This window comes from Dasypus novemcinctus, chromosome 24 (genome assembly GCF_030445035.2).
Source record: "Dasypus novemcinctus isolate mDasNov1 chromosome 24, mDasNov1.1.hap2, whole genome shotgun sequence".
NCBI lineage: Eukaryota > Metazoa > Chordata > Mammalia > Cingulata > Dasypodidae > Dasypus > Dasypus novemcinctus.
In genome coordinates, this window is record NC_080696.1 from 39,254,277 (window position 1) to 39,271,654 (window position 17,378).

Sequence of the window (17,378 nt, forward strand, 5' to 3'; positions counted from 1 at the left end):
CAACTGCAGTGGCTTATGAATAGTGATTTAATTTTTCTCATGAAATAGAGTCTAGAATTAAGCAGTCCAGGCTGGAATAGCTGATCTAGGAAGTCAAGTACCCAGGCCCCTTCTAGATTCTTTCCCTCGTCATGCGTAGTTTACAGCTTTTATCCTTTTGGTTGCAATATGGCTGTTCCACTTCCAGCCATCACATGTGAGGCAGAGGGAAGGGGGGAGAACCAAAGACACGTATCAACCACGTTTTATCCAGCAATCTTCCACTTCGATCTCATTGGCCAGAACTGGGTAACTGCCACCCCCAGTGTAGAAAAGTCTGGGAAGGTGGTGAGTTTTCTTTTTAATGGAAGACCTTGCTGTCCTTATCACATATGAGTTATATGTGCTACCAATAATTTAGAAACAAATAAATATTAATCTTGAAAAATATTTTCTTGAGGTATAACATATACAGTAAAGAACTCAAATCTAAACTTTATAGTTTAATGAATTTTTAATGTGTGTATATATCTGTATAGCCATCAGCCAAATCTAGAAAAGAAACATTTTCGGCTCCCCAGAAGGCTCCTTTGTGTCCCTTCCCAAACAAAATCCCCCACAAATGTAACAACTATTCTGACCTCTATGCCACAGATTACTTTTGCCTATTCTTGAACTTCATATAAATGGAACCACACAGTACGTGCTCTTTGTGTCTGACTGCTGCTCAACTGATTGTTATTCTTAATTTTAAATAAATTATGGTAAATATAGGATAAGATGCAAACATTTAAGATGATGATGTAAAATGATATTTTCTTTTTTTTTTCAAGATTTATTTTATTTCTCTCCTCTCCCCCTCCCCATCCCAGTTCTCTGTGTCCATTTGCTGCGTGTTCTTGTTTTTGTCCGCTGCTGTTGTCAGCGGCACGGGAATCTGTTTCTTTTTGTTGTATCATCTTTCTGTGTCAGCCCTCCGTGTGTGCGGCGCCATTCCTGGGCAGGCTGCACTTTGTTTCTTGCTGGGCAGCTCTCCTTACGGGGCGCACTCCTTGTGCGTGGGGCTCCCCTACGCGGGGGACACCCCTGCGTGGCACGGCACTCCTTGCGTGCGTCAGCACTGCGCATGGGCCAGCTCCACACGGGTCAAGGAGGCCCGGGGTTTGAACCGTGGACCTTCCATGTGGTAGACGGACGCCCTAACCACTGGGCCAAGTCTGCGTCCCAAGAAAGATATTTTCTGACATGAAAAGGTGTCCTTGATATATTACTGAGTTAAAAAGTTTGAGTGTTTTACATAAATTGACCCATTTATGAAAATTATATGTGTGTATATATATATATATATATCCGTTTTGTATATTCACAGTGAAGTTTGAAATAATATTCACCAAAATGTTACTACTAGTTGTTCTGGGGTTAAGGATTACCATAGTTATAACTTCCTCTTTTTCTTCTGCTCAATTTGAGTCTTTTTTAAACCTTTAATCTTGTAATAATTTCAAACTTTTAGAAAAGTTACTAGTACAAAGAACTCCTGTATAGCCTTTAAAAAACCTTCACCAATGAACATTTTGCCACACTTGCTTTAATATATATTTCTTGCCTGAATGCTCTGAGAGTAAGTAGCATTCACCAATTTATTTAACCTATTTATTTAAGTGATTATTTTCTTAGATCAAAAATTAACCACAGATTGTCAAAATCGGGGAATTTAACATCGACACTATAATCTACAGCCCATAATCAATTGCCCCAATTGTTCCTGTGTATGGTGAATTTTTTTTCCCCAGTGCCAGCATTGTTATTTAGTTCCCATGCCTCTTTATCTAACTGAGTTTTATTATGAGTAGATAATATTTTCCTAATGATAAAAAAGAATATAAAACCACTTCCCTTAAGCAAGTAGAACAATATGGGGTAAGATGCATGAGAGCTCACCTGCAACACCTGCACCAGGTTAACGGCCCGCCTGTGTCCCTCCATGTGTGTCCAGGGCAGCTGTGAAGTCCTGCGGCTGATAGACCTTGGGGCCTCCCCCTCCTACTACAAGTGGATCCAGCAGCACCTGGAGTTCCTAGACAACAAGTCTCTGAAGACCCCCCTCGATGGTGAGCTGGGCGTCCACACCTGGCAGCCGGCAACACGGCAGGGGGCGCCTGCCCTCTGTTTCCAGTTCCAGCCCAGAGAATCTTAAAATCTAGATCTACAGGGCTCTGCAGCAGATCTGATCTGATCCTTCTACCAGCTAGTGGAAACCTGGCCCCCAAAGCCCAGCGAGGGACCCGCCCCCCTCCACCAGAAGTTGTGGGTTCACAGAATTATCGTGCTTGAAATCCAGGATTCCCATGCACCGCCCTGTTTTTATTTTATTTTATTTTATTTTATTTTATTTTTTTATTTCTCTCTCCTTCCCCCCCCCCAACCCAGTTGTCTGTCCTCTGTGTCTATTTGCTGCTATGCACCGCCCTATTAACACCTTGCTTAGGTGTGGTACATTTGTTAAAACTGACGAAAGCATGTTTTTATAATTGTGCCAGCCATCTCCTCCTTGCCTCGTTGCTTTCACACATGCTTCCCCCACCTCTTTTTTTTTTTTTTTTTAATAGCCCACTGCTCCTCTGCTTTTGGGTCTTAGACCAAGTGCCCCCTCCTCAGGGAAGTCTTCCAGATTTCTCATGCTGGATCAATGTCCTCTGTCCCCTATTAGATCCCATCCCAGTGCCCCGTTCTTCTCTTTTATGGTACTTAGCCCTACTGAAATGGTATAATTGAATCTGGAAAAGTTATTGACTATCTGTCTCCCCTGCTAGAATATAAGCTCTGTTAGGGCTTTGGATTCTCAGGGTCTAGTCTCACATCTGGCATTTTAGGGTGCCACACACACAGCTGCTTGGGTGGTTATAGACACAGCCCAGCCTGTCAGCTTGGGCACATACTCTCCAGGGCCTTATTCAAAGTCATGTATCTAGAAATAAGTACGAATAACAATGTATCAGAGTTTCCCAGACAGAACCAATAGGATGTGTGTATTTATATTTATATGTTTTCATATATTTTTACAAGTACTTACTTTAAGGAATTGGCTCACATGGTTGTGGGTGTGGGCAAGTCAGCAATCTGTGTAGCAGGCCGGCAGGCTGGGCCCTCAGGAGTTACTGTTGTTTTCTTAAGGTAGAATTTATTCTTTGGGAATCCTCAGGTTTTGCTCTTAAGGCTTTCAGTTTAGGCCTTAAAATTGGCTGAGGCCCACCCACATTTTTGAGGATAATCTTCTTTACCTAAGTCAACTTATTTTTCAATGTTAATCATGTCGACAAAATAGCCCTCACAGCAATATTTTAAAAACTTTATTTCTCCATCCCCCGCTTGTTATTTGTGGTCACTGTCTGCTTGTTGTGTGCTCTCTGTGTGTCTGCTAGCTTCTTGTTTTAGGAGACACTGGGAACTGAATTCAGGACCTCCCATGTGGGAGGGAGGCACCCAACTGCCTGAGCCACCTCGGCTCCCTGCCTGTGTCTCTCACTGTGTTTCCTGATTACATCATCACGTTGCACCAGCCTGTTGCATCAGCTCGCTGTCTTACTTGTCCTCTCCAGAAGGCACCAGGAATCGAACCTGGGACCTCTCACATGGTAGATGGGTGCCCAACTGCTTGAGCCACATCTGCTTCCCTTCACAGCAGTATTTTAATTAGGGTTTGACCAAACAACTAGGCACCATAGCCAAGCCAAATTGGCACATAAAATTAGAAGTCACAAACAATGATCATTTATTGAATTCTGCTTATATGCTAAGCATTGAGCTTGGCTGTTCATGCATATTATATAATCCCCCTACAACAACCCTTCAAGAAGGTATGATTGTATTTCCATTTTACAGATGAGGAAACTGAGGCTCAGAGGTGAATCTCTTCTCTAAAGATCAGAGGGATAATGAATAGCAAAGGAGGGATAGTAAATAGCAATAGCAATGGATAAGAAATACAATTCAGAGTTAGGATTCTAACTCGGTCCCAGATCTCTCCTCTTCATAAATGTCTCCAGCCTCTGTTTCCTGTTGTGGACAAGGACATTGTCAGATGTAGCCTCTAGACCTGGGCAGGGTGGTAAGCAAGGCGTCCTGATTCCAGAGCAACTGTTTCCATTCACAGCTCAGGGCTTTTTCCTTCCTCATGCCCATCCGCCCTCCAGACGCGCTGTGGACTCATCCCTTTGGGTCATGATCCCCAGCCCTCGATGGACACGAGCTGCTTGCTCAGGCGTCTCACTCAGTCCTGGGTGCTGATGAGCCTCCCGCCAGTCCTTGAGGTCTCATCATTCCATTAACCTGGAGCCTTCCCTCCAAGGATGGCCTGACCACGGCAGCCTGAGATTAGAGCGGAGGCCAGCGCGGGGAGGCTGGGGAGAGAGGTGCCCAGCAGAGCTGGAGTGACACCGCTGGCTTGATTCCCTGACCCCGGCTGGCTCTGGGCGAGGACCTCGAGTCTCCGGCTTGGTTTCCTCTCCGTCGTGGGTGGTGGCATGGCAAGGAGCAGCGGCTCGGGAGCCAGTCGGCTTGCCCCTGAATGCAGGCTCCTTCTCTTGCTGGCTGTGGGTCCTGGATACGCATCTGCTTCTCTGTGCGCAAGTGCCCTCGCTCTCCATAAAAGGTGAATAAGGATCCTACCTCTTAAGCAAATTCATACCTAAAGTGCACAGAACACTCCCTGGCTGGTTAGTGTGGAGTTGGAGGTCACATGCTGGTGCTGGCCCAGCACGTGGGGGCCCAGCACATGTGACTTCTCTTCTCAGGAGAATTCTTTTTTCTCGCTTTTCCACTGCCAACCCATGAGAGAAAAGTTGCAGCCCCACTTTTTTTTTTACTTCTCCCTGATATTTTTTTTTTCATTTTTATTAAGATAGAATTCACATAACATGAAATTAATCATTAACCTTTTAAAAGATACAATTCAGTGGCATTTATAATGTTGTGCCACCATCACGACTATCTAGTTCCAGAACTTTTTCATCACCCAAAAGACAACCGCACACTCATTAAGCAACCCATTTTCCCCTTCCCCAGCCCCTGTCCACAACTACCGGCTTTCTGTCTCTATAGACTTAACTGTTCCGGACATTTCATATAAATGAACTCATGCAATATGTGACCTTTACCCTTTTGGCTTCTTTCAGTCCCCATAACATTTGCAAGGGTCACCCACATTTCCTTTTATGGGTGAATAAGACTCCATTGTATGGAGAGACCACATTTTGTTTACCATTTGTCTGTCGATGGACACTTTTTGGCTGTTGTGAATGGTGGTGCTATAAACAAACTGCTGTGTACACTATCTGTGCACAGGTATTTGTTTGAATATCTGTTTTCAATTCTTTTTAGGTATAAGGCGTGGAATTTCTGGGTCATAAGGCAATTCTATGCTTAATTTTTTGAGGAACCACCAAACTTTTCCATGGCAGTTGTACCATTTTATATTCTCACCAGCAATTTCTCTTCATTCTCACCAACACTTGTTATTTTTTGCTTTTTAAAATTATGGTGAACATAATGGGTATGGAGTGAATGGTGAATGGTATCTTATTGTCATTTTGATTTGCCTTCCCATAATGACTAATGATGTTGAATATCTTTCATTTGTTTTTTGGCCATTCGTATATCTTCTTTGGAGAAATGTCTCAAGTCCTTTGCCTATTTTAAAAAAAATATTTTTAAAATTAATTTATTGAAGTGTATCAGCCATACAGAAACATACATAAATAATAAGTGTATAGTAATAATTGTGAACTTACAAAACAAACATATATAACATCATACAGGACTCTCATAACTCACCTACCACCAATACCTTGCATAGTTGTTAAACCTTTTTAACTAAAGATTAAAGAGCATTGTCAAAATATTACTACTAACCAAAGTATTTTTCCCCCAACCCACCCTGTTATTATTTTTATATCATTTATATATGATCATACATAAACAATTAAATGTATAGTAAAAGTTGTGAACTTGCAAAGCAAACATGCATAACATCATATAGGAGTCCCATACATCAACCTTCCACCAACACCTTGCATTGTTGTGAGACGTTTGTTGCAAATTATGAAAGAATGTTATCAAAATCTAACTACTAATTATAGTCCTTATCTTACATTTGGGGTGTTTTCCCCCCAACCCACCCTATTATTATTATTTTTTTAAAATTTTTATGACAGAAGTTGTTCGCTTATAAGACAATCATGAACATGTGCAGAATTCCCAAGTAACACCCCTCTATCAGTACACTACACTGTGATGGAATATTTATTACAGGTAAGATAATATCATCTGATTGTTACCATGTCCACAGAGTACATTTGGTTTACATTTTCCACACTGCCTCAATATCAACACAGTACATCTTTGGCATCGATGCAAGAATATTATATTATTACTGCTAACCACAGTCCATAGGTCACTCCAATTATATCTTTCCCATGCTTCTTCACATTCCCAACACCCTGCAGTAGTGATGTACATTTACTCTAGCTCATAAAGGAGACTCTTGCATCTGTACCATCAACCACAATTCTCACCCACCTCTTGGTTTGCTGTGCCATTCATTTCCTAGATTATTCTCTAGCATTCTGTCAATTGGCATTTACATACCTGGACTGCCATTTTCAGCCGTATCCCCATTTATAAACTAGCTTTTACTCACTATTTGTTACCATCTACTCTATACATTTCCACACTTTTACAGTAAAACTAATTAAAACTTCTGCATACATTAAACATTAGTAGTCCATTTCAGTCCTCTTCTAATCTCCTTTAAGAATCTACCATCTACCACCAGGTCTTGAAGATATTTTCCTATAATTTCTTCTAGAATTTTTATGATTCTTGCTTTTATTTTTAGGTTTTTGATCCATTTTGACTTAATTTTTGGATAAGGTGTGAGATAGGGGTCTTCTTTCCTTCTTTTGGCTATGGATATCCAGTTCTTTCAGCACCATTTATTGAATGAACTGTTGTGTCTGAGCTGTATAGGTTTGACAGACTAGTCAAAAATCACTTGACCATACATGTGAGTGTCTGTTTCTGAACCACCTGTTTGGTTCCATTGGTCTATGTGTCTGTCTTTATGCCAGTACCATGCTGTTTTTACCACTGTAGCTAGGTAATATGATTTAAAGTCTGGAGATGAGGGTTTGCTTTTCTTTTTTTATGATGTTTCTGGCTATTCTGGACCCTTTACCCTTCCAAATAAATTTGATAATCATGTTTTCAATTAAAAAAATACTGGTGGAATTTTTATTGGGATTGCATTGAATCTGTGCATCAATTTGAGTAGAATTGACATCTTAATGATGTTTAGTCTTCTAATCCATGAGCATGGAATGTTCTTCAGTTTTTAGGCCTTTTTTGATTTCTTTTAGCATTGAGTTGCAGTTTTCTGAATACAAGTGCTTTACATTGTTGGTTAAGTTTATTCCTGACTATTTGAGTTTTGTCTGTCATATTTTATTTTCACCACTCTTTTGACACTTTTAGTCACTTTTATTAATATAATCTTCATTTCTAGACTCCCTTCCAGGCCTTTCTCTCCTGTCTTTTTTTTTTTTTCTTTTTTCTTTCTATTTTTTAAAAAATTTTTTGTCTTTATTTTTTAAATATTACATTTAAAAAATATGAGGTCCCCGTATACCTCCTACCCCCTTCACCCCACTCCTCCCCCCCATAGCAACAATCTCCTCCATCATCATGAGACATTCATTGCATTTGGTGAATACATCTCTGAGCACTGCTGTACCTCATGGCCAATGGTCCACATCATAGCCCACACTCTCCCACGTTCCATCCAGTGGGCCATGGGTGGACATACAATGTCCAGTAACTGTCCATGCAGCATCACCCAGGACAACTCCAAGTCCCGAAAACGCCTCCACATCTCATCTTTTCCTCCCATTCCCCACACCCAGCAGCCACCATGGCCACTTTCTCCACACCAATGCCACATTTTCTTCGATTACTAATCACAATAGTTCATGAATAGAATATCAGTAAGTTCGCTCTAATCCATATTCTATTCCTCCATCCTGTGGATCTTGGAATGGTTGTGTCCACTCCACGTCTGTATCAAGAGGGGGCTTAGATTCCACATGGATGCTGGATGCAATGCTCCGGCTTTCAGTTGTAGGCACTCTTGGCTCCATGGTGTGGTGGTTGACATTCTTCAACTCCATGTTAGCTGAGTGGGGTAAGCCCAATAAACCAGAGTGTAGGAGCTGAAGTCTGTTGAGGCTCAGGGCCTGGCTATCATATGGTCAGTCCAGAGATTCAGATCCCCTGGGTATATATTAAACCCCAGCACCAACTACAGTTCTGGTTAAAGTAACAGGAGAGACTTGTGAAAAAAGATCACATCTAAGTCCAGCTCCATCACACAGAAACATAAACTCCAAAGAAGGGCCAACGGACATGGCACTGAACTCCATCTGCCATGACCATAGAACCTGTGGGTCTCTGTAGCCCTCAGAAGAACCAATACCCGGGGTTGTATCTACTTTATCTGTCTCTGGGACTCTGCTGAGGTGTACATAAGGGCAACCCCTCTGATAACCTCCCAGCTCTTTTTTGGAGACTCATAGCCATATAAACTCATTTCTCCTTTCCATTTCCCCCTTGATCTCCTGTCTTTTCTTTTCAGGCTCTAGCACACCCTCTGGTATTTCCTGAAAATCTGGTCTCTAGCTTAGAAATTCTCTCAGTTTCTGTTTATCTTTGAATATTCTAATCTCGTCCTCATTTTTGAAAGTCTTGCTGGATATAAGATTCTTGGCTGGGATTTTTTTCTCTTGTAGTATCTTAAATACATCAGACCACTGTCTTCTTGTCTCCATAGTTTTTGGTGAGAAATCAGCACTTAATCTTATTGAGTATCTCTTATATGTTATGCATTTCTTTTCTCTTGCTGTTCTCAGAATTCTTTGTTTTTGGCACACATTCTGATGAGTATGTGTCTCGGAGTTGGTCTATTTGGATTTTTTCAGATGGGAGTACATTGTGCTTCTTGGACATAGATATCGATGTCCTTTAATAGGGTTGGGAAATTTTCTACTATTATTTCTTCAAATATTCCTTCTCTTCCCCTTCTGGGACACCCATGACACATATGTTTTTATATGCATTTTGCTGGCATTTATTTCCCTGAGACATTATTCAATTTTTTCCATTCTTTTCTCCATCTGTTCTTTTGTATGTTCACTTTCAGAGGCCATTTCTTTAATCCTTTCTTCTGCCTCAAATCTGCTATTACATGATTCCGATGTTTTTTAAATTTCATTTATTGCACCTTTCATTCCTATAAGACCTGCTAATTTTCTATGTGTGCTTTCAAATTCTTCTTTGTGTTTATCCAATGGCTTCTTTTTTTTTTTTTTTAAAGATTTATTTACTTTATTTATTTCTCTCCCCTTCCCTGCCCCCTCCCCCTGGAAGTTGTCTGTTCTCTGTGTCTATTTGCTGTGTGTTCTTTGTCTGCTTCTGTTGTTGTCAGCAGCATGGGAATCTGTGTTTCTTTTTGTTGCGTCATCTTGTTGTGTCAGCTTTCTGTGTGGGTGGTGCCATTCTTGGGCAGGCTACACTTTCTTTCACGCTGGGCGGCTCTCCTTACGGGGCACACTCCTTGCGCGTGGGGCTCCCCTATGTGGGGGCACCCCTGCATGGCATGGCACTCCTTGCACGAATCAGCACTGTGCGTGGGCCAGCTCCACATGGGTCAAGGAGGCCCCGGGTTTGAACCGCGGACCTCTCATGTGGTAGACGGATGCCCTAACTACTGGGCCAACTCTGCTTCCCTCCAATGTCTTCTTAATATCCTTAATCTCTTTAGCCATCTCATTGAATTTATTAAGCAGATTTGTTTGGACATCTATGATTAGTTGTTTCAACTCCTTTATGTCATCTGGAGGCTTATCTAATTCCTTTAACTGGACCATATCTTCCTGTTTCTTGGTGTGGATTGTATCTTTTTGTTGGTGTCTTGGCATCTGACTTAATAGAGTATTTATTCTGGATGCAGTTTTTCTCTCTAGTTTAGGGCATCCTGTCCTTTCTTCCTTGCTTGTTGTAGTAAGAGCCAAGGATGTAGTTAGTGCTATAAGCTGTGGAGGGTCAAGCTGCCCTCATTGCCCTAGGGACTGATGAAGCGTCTCCCAACTTTATCATTTGCCAAGAGTAGGGACAGAGTCTCAGCCACGTGGAATAATTCAAGTCATTCAGGCTTAGACTGTAGTTGCCCAGAGAGACTGATGAAGCTTCATGCCCTTTTCTTCCCTGCTCGGGGCAGGGATGGAGCTGCAGGTTTGGACAGCAGTCTACACATTGTGGGTCCAACATGACCACAATTGCCCCAGTAGACTTCCGATTATTCAGTCTGTGCCAGCCAACGTTACCTGCAGTTACCTGGATAAGCTGGCGCAGGGCCTGCCAGCCTCCTTCCTGCCAGAGGTGGGGCTGAAGCCTAGGCTAGGGCTGCAGACTGATCTGGGTGGAACAGACTGGTTCCTACCATCACTGTGATTTTTGGTCAGCCTGGTTTCCCCTTAGGCTGAGGGCAGAGTAAAAATGGTGGCTACCGACCTCTTTGTGACTTGGACAGATTCACACACCAGCTGTTCCTAGGGTCATACCTTAGCCAGCTGAGTCTACTAATCAGTAGCTGAAATTGGTACCCAACCATGTCCTTCTCCCCTATTTTTGGGAAATGGAGCTTCCAATTCCAGCCACAAATATCTCCTGGGGCGGCTTGTTTCACCAGAGTAGGACAATCACCGGCCTCCATGGCTTGGCCGGTATTTTCCTGGAAAGGCTGGCACAGGTCCCCGCAGCTTCCTCCCCACTGGAGGTGGCACTGGGGCCTAGGCTGGAGCTGCAATCTGATCTGGATGGAAAGAAGCTGGTCCCCATCAGCACTGGGATTTTCAGTCCACCCTGCTTCCCCTCGTGCCAGGTGTGGAGTTAAGATGGTGGCTACAGGCCTCTTTCTGACTTGGACAGGCTCAAACTTTAGCTGTTCTCAGGATTATACTTTAGCCCGCTGAATTTACTCATCAGTAGCTGAAGTTGATGCTCAACCGTCTCTTCCTCCCCCATTTTTGGGAAGTGGAGCTTTCTATTCCAGCCACAGAACACCTCCCAAGGGACTTGTGCCTCCAGTGGAGAATGGGCACTGGCCTCCATGGCATGGAGCACTCTACTTACGAGTCTTCTCTGCAGACAGGCAGTCTCCTCCTTCCATTCCTTCAAAGATGTGGCATGATGCTCTTCTGGCCGCCCGAAACCCCCAAATAGGTGCTTCAGCTAGCTCTGGATAGCTCTGGGTGTTTACTAACTGCCCAGTCGCAGGAGCTGACTCTGCCTATTTTTTAGTTGGGTTGTTTGTCTTTTTGTTGTTGTGTTTTTTCAGGTTTGTTTTGTTTTGTTTTGAGGTACCAGGGTCTGGGATTGAACCTCTTATGTGGGACCTCTTATGTGGGAAGCTGGTGCTCAACCACCGAACCACATTGGCTTCCCTGAGTTGGTTTTATCATTTGTTTTGCTTGTTTTTCATTTTTCAGGAGGCATCAGGAACTGAACCCAGGACCTCCCATGTGGGAGGTGGTGCTCAACTGCTTCAGCCACATCCATCCCTCTTTCAGTTTTTCTTTTTTTTAAGATTTATTTATTTGTTTGTTTTTGTTTTAATTTCTCTCCCCTTCCCTGCCCCCCCCCAGTTGTCTGCTCTCTGTGTCCATTCGCTGTGTGTTCTTTTTTGTCTGTTTGTATTCTTGTCAGAGGCACCCAGAATCTGTGTCTCATTTTGTTGCGTCATCTTGCTGCGTCAGCTCTCCGTGTGTGCAGTGGCATTCCTGGGCAGGCTGCACTTTTTTTTTTTCGCACTGGGCGGCTCTCCTTATGGGGTGCACTCCTTGCGTGTGGGGCTCCACTTCATGGGGGACACCGCGTGGCACAGCACTCCTTGCGTGCATCAGCACTGTGCGTGGGCCAGCTCCACACGGGTCAAGGAGGCCTGGGGTTTGAACTTTGGACCTCCCATGTGGTAGGTGGACGCCCTATCCATTGGGCCAAATTTGCTTCCCCCTCTCAATTTTTTGAAATAATTTTTTATTAGAGCAGTTGTAGGTTTACAGAAAAATCATGCAGAAAGTACAGAGTTCCCACCTACTGCCCCCCTCACACAGTTTTCTCTATTAATATTTTGTATTATTGTGGTACTTTTGTTACAATTGATGAAACAAAATTATTGTAATTATTTTATTAACTATAGTCCATAGTTTACATTAGGATTCACTCTGTGTTGCACTGTCAGTTTTTTTTTAAGCAGGTACCAGAGTTTGAACCCAGGACCTTGTACATGGGAAGCAGGTACTCAACCACTGAGCTACATCTGCTCCTCTGTCAGTTCTTCATGTATTTTGAAGCACTCTTATTAGGTGCACAGATGTTTAGGATTGACCTCTTAATTATTATGAAATGAACTTCTTAATCCCTGTGTATCAGTTAGGGTTCTCCAGAGAAACAGGACTAACAGGATAAATATTTGCATGTCTGTGTGAAAAATATTTATTATAAAGAATTGGCTCATGCAGTTGTGTGAGTTGGCAAATCCAAATTCTATAGGGTAGGTGGGAGACTGGAAATTCTGGTAAGAGTGATGTTGAAGTCTTGATGCCAAATTACTTAGGTTGGAATCTCAGGAAGGAGTGGAGGGTATAGTTTTAAGGTAGAATTCCTTACTATTCTGGAACTCTCCATTCTTGCATTTAAGGTCTTCAATTGAGGGTGATCTCTTTTAATTAACGTTACCTGATTGTTGATGCCAATCCCATCTACAAAATATGTCCACAGTAACGTCTAGGCCAATGTTTAACCAGACAACTAGACGCTATAACCTAGTCAAATTGACTCAGAAAATTAACCATCACACCTTGGTAATATTCTTTGCTCTAAAATCCACTTTTTCTGATATTACTTTAGCCACTCGAGCTTCCTTTTTTTTTTTTAGATTTATTTTTTATTCTGCGCCCCCCCGCCATTGTTCATGCTCACTGTCTATTCTCTGTGCCTGTTGTGTGCTCTCTGTGTCTGCTCATCTTCTTTTTAGGAAACACTGGGAACTGAACCCAGGACCCTCCCCATTTGAGAGGCAGGTGCCCAATCACTTGAGCCACATGTGTTCCCTGCTTGTTTCTCCTCATTGTGCCATCTTGTTGCATCAGCTTACTACACCAGCCCATTGCATCAACTCACTGTCTTGCTTGTCTTCTTTAAGAGGCATCAGGAACCAAACCTGGGACCTCCCATGTGGTAGGTGGGTACCCAACTGCTTGAGCCACATCTGCTTCCCTCCAGCTTCCTTTTGATTAGTGTTAGTGTGGTATATCTTTTTCAATCCTTTTACATTTAACTTATTTGTTTCTTTACATTAAAAGTGGGTTTCTTAAAAGGCAGTATTTAGTTGGACCTGCTTTTTCAAATCCAACCTAACAGTCTCTGCCTTTTTATTGAGTTGTTCAAACCATTTACATTTAATGTTATTGATTATCTTTGCACTAAATCTATCATCTTGCTATTTTCTCTTTGTCCCATCTCTTCTTTGTTCTCCCTTTCCTCTTTTTGTTCTACTTTCTTTTGGATTATTTAGTGTGATCCCATTTTATTTTCTTTATTGGCTTATAGCTATCACTCTGTTGTATCATTTTAGTGTTTGCTATATGGATTTATTGTATAAACCTTTAACTCACAGTCAACCTTCAAGTGATATTTACCATTTCATGTTTAGAATAACCTCAGAACCTTACACTAGACTTCTATTTCTTCTCTCCTAGATTTTGGGCTACTACCATATATTCCACTTTTGCATATGTTAAAAACCTTAGAATACATGATTATCACTTTAGCTTTAAACAATCATCTTTTTAATAATTTTTTTACATTTACCTGTAAGTTATCATTTCTGGTGCTCTTCATTCTCCTGAGCAGATCCAGACTTCCATTATTACTATTTACATCTATTTAAAGTACTTCCTTTAATATTTCTTGTAGTTCAGGTCTGCTGGTAATGAATTCTTTTACTTTTACTGTCTGAAAACTCTTTATTTTGTTTATGTATTTGAAACAATTTTTCACTGGATAGAGAATTCTAGGATGACAGTTTTATTTTCTGTACTTTAAAGATGTTGCTTTAAATTTTCTCTGGCTTGCATAGGTTTCAATAAGAAGTTTGCAGGAAATCTATATTTTTATATAAATAATGTACCTTTTGGCTCTGGCTGCTTTTTATTTTTTTGTTTTGTTTTGTTTTTATTTTTATTTTTTCTCTTCTTTATTTTCTTTTAAATGTTACATTAAAAAAAATATGAGGTCCCCATATACCTCCCACCCCCCCTACCCCACTCCTCTTACATCAACAACCTCTTCCATCATCATGGCACATTCACTGCACCTGGTGAATACATTTTGGAACACTGCTGCAACACATGGACAGTGGTCTACATTGTAGTCTACACTCTCCCCTATTCTACCCAGTGGGCCATGGCAGGACACAAAATGTCCAGCATCTGTCCCTGCAGCACAACCCAGGACAACTCCTAATCCTGAAAATGAGTCTGGCTGCTTTTAAGATTTTCTTTTTATCAGTGTTTTTCAGGTAGTTTATTTTCTCATGCTTTGGCAAAGTTTTCTTTTTGTGTCTGTGCTTGGGGTTCATTTAGTTTTGGGACCTGTAGGCTTATATAGTTCATCACATTGGAAATATTTTGGCCTTTATTATTATTTTTTTAATTTTTTTTGATTCTTTCTCTCCTTGGCCTGCTTGAAGTAGCTCACTGATATTTTGGGTTCCCTTTCCCTCCCAGTTTTTTTCTCTCTCTGTCATTTTGGATATTTTCTATTGCTATGTCTTCAAGTTCACCAAAATTTCTTCAACAATATCTAATCTGCTGTTATTTCCACCCAGTATATTTTTCATCTCAGACATTGTAATTTTCATTTTTTGATGTTTGATTTGGATCTTTTAAATAATTTACATGTCTCTAATTAACATGTTTAATATTTCCTCTATGGAATGAAGTTATAATTACTCTTAATGTTCTTGTCTTTATCTACTCATTCTATTATCCATGTCTTTCTGGGTCAGTTTTGTTTCATTGATTGTTTTTTCTCATTATGGTTCATATTTTCCTATTTACTTGCATACTTGATAATTTTTAATAGGATGCCAGACACTAAATTTTATCTTGCTGAGTGCTGGATATTTTTGTTTTCCTATATTCTTTAGCTTTGCTCTAAGATAGGCTAGTTGGAAATATTTTGATCTTTTCAAGTCTTGCTTTGAACTGAACTTTTGTTAGGTGGGATCAAAACAGTGTTTAGTCTGGCACTAATCTTGAGGCAAAAGTGTTCTGAGAACTCCACAAGATTCCCCATGACTTCTGAGGTTTCCCATTCTGCTGGAAACAGGAACTTTTTCTGGTCCTGTGTGAGCTCTAGTCCTTTTGGGTTTTCCCCAGCTTTGGGTAGTGTATTAATTTTCTATTACTTGTGGAAGAAAGTACCCCCAAAACTTAGTGGCATTAAAACAACAGACACATTATCTCACAAATTTTGTGGGTTAGAAATTTGGGCATGGCTTATTCAGGTGCTCTGTCTCAGGATCTCTTGTGGGGTTGCAGTATCTGTCTGCTAGGACTGTGGTCTCATTTGAAGGCTCAGAAGGGAGGCATTCACTCCCAAGCTTACACACATGGTTAGTGGCAGGCCTCCTCCTCAGGGCTTCTTCATGATAGAGCAATTTTCTTCCCTAAGAGTGAGAGAGAGTAAGAGAGTAAGAGAGAAGGAGTAAGCATGCCCAATATAGAAGCCAGTCTTTTTGTAACCTAAACTCAGAAGTGACATCCCATCACTTCTGCAAGCCGTAAGTCCAGCCCACAAATGTGAAAATACCAGGAGGCAGGAATCATTGGGGGTCCTCTTAGAAGTTGCCCACCACTGGTAGCTTCCTAACACATGTACACTGACCAGTGCTCAGCTGAAGACTCAGGAGGGTGCTCTGCAGATCTTTGGAATCTGTGCAGTTCTCTCCTCTCTAGTACTCTGCTCTGTAAACTCCTGCTGCCTTGGCCTCCATGGACTCTCAATTCTGTCTCCTCAACCCAGGGAGATTGCTGAACTCTACCTAGGTACCCCCTCCCAGCACCATGGCCAGAACTCTGTGGGCAGTAAGCTGGGGCAATGGTAGGTCTCATCTCATTTGCAGGGATGACTGTCTGTTGCCTGGTGCCCAATGTCTTAAAAATCATTTTCCCATATATTTTGTCCAGTACTTCAGTAGTTTCAGATACAAGGGTAAATCCAGTCCCTGTTATTCCATCTCAACTGGAAGTTGAAGTCTAGATCTATGCCTTTAATAACTGAGTTGTATTCTATCATATGGATATACTATAATCAGTTACCTTTTACAGATATTTTGTGTTATTTCTAATTTTTCACTATTCCCCTACTGTGGTGAGTTTCCTGGTTTGTTTATCTTTGCATACTTGTGCAAGGAAACATATTGGATAAATTCTTAGAATTACAGGATCAAGTAATTAATCCAGTGCTGACTGGATATGCACATTTAAAATATCGATGTTGCCAAAATGCCTTCCAAATAGGTTGAACCCCGGGCTTTTCGTATGTTGTCATCTGTTAAGCCAGGCCCACTCCTTGTGGAGTTTGTATTTATTTCTATTAACACTACTTTATAATAGTGGATTCTAACATTGGCAATCTATTTTGTAAATTGATAAGGTGTAATTTTCATGCAACAAAATGCACACATTTTAAGCATGTATGTAGCTTGATGACTTTTGACAAATGTATGCCCCTGTGTAACTACCACCACTAGATCAAGTTATAGAACATTTCCGTCATTCCAGAAGGTTGCCTGGTACCCCCTTCCCAGTCAATTCCTACTCTTTACTGCTGACCCCAGCAACCACTATAGGTTAGATTCGTCTTTGCTGGTGTTTCCTTTGAGTGGAATCATATGTATGTACTCTTTTGTGGCTGGCTTCTTTCACACAGCATAGTGTTTTAGAGTAGTTTATCTACTCCTTTTTCTATCTGCATAGTATTACCTCGGAAAGCTTTTCAATAACTAATACAGAGGACCTAGGATGTGCCAGGTACTGTGCAAGTCTTATCATATATTTTACCTCTGATTCTTGTAACAGTCCTATGAGGGCTCCGAGAGATTACATGACTTGTCCAAGGTTCTGTGGCTGGTCATCAGTTTATCTTTTATTGCTGGTCCCCTCATCCCTGTTTGAAAGTCCACATTAATGGGATCGGCTAATGGAAAGATAAGAGCTTTGAAT

At 41.4% G+C, this 17,378-nt stretch overlaps 1 protein-coding gene across 1 annotated transcript in view; it reads left to right on the plus strand.

The window, feature by feature from the left end:
• Positions 1-17,378, plus strand: part of CNBD2 (cyclic nucleotide binding domain containing 2) — a 58,523-nt gene that overhangs the window by 18,185 nt on the left and 22,960 nt on the right. The window contains exon 8 of the mRNA XM_058286995.1: positions 1,976-2,090. Coding sequence (XP_058142978.1) covers positions 1,976-2,090 — 115 coding nt within the window. The remainder of the gene's footprint in view (positions 1-1,975; positions 2,091-17,378) is intronic.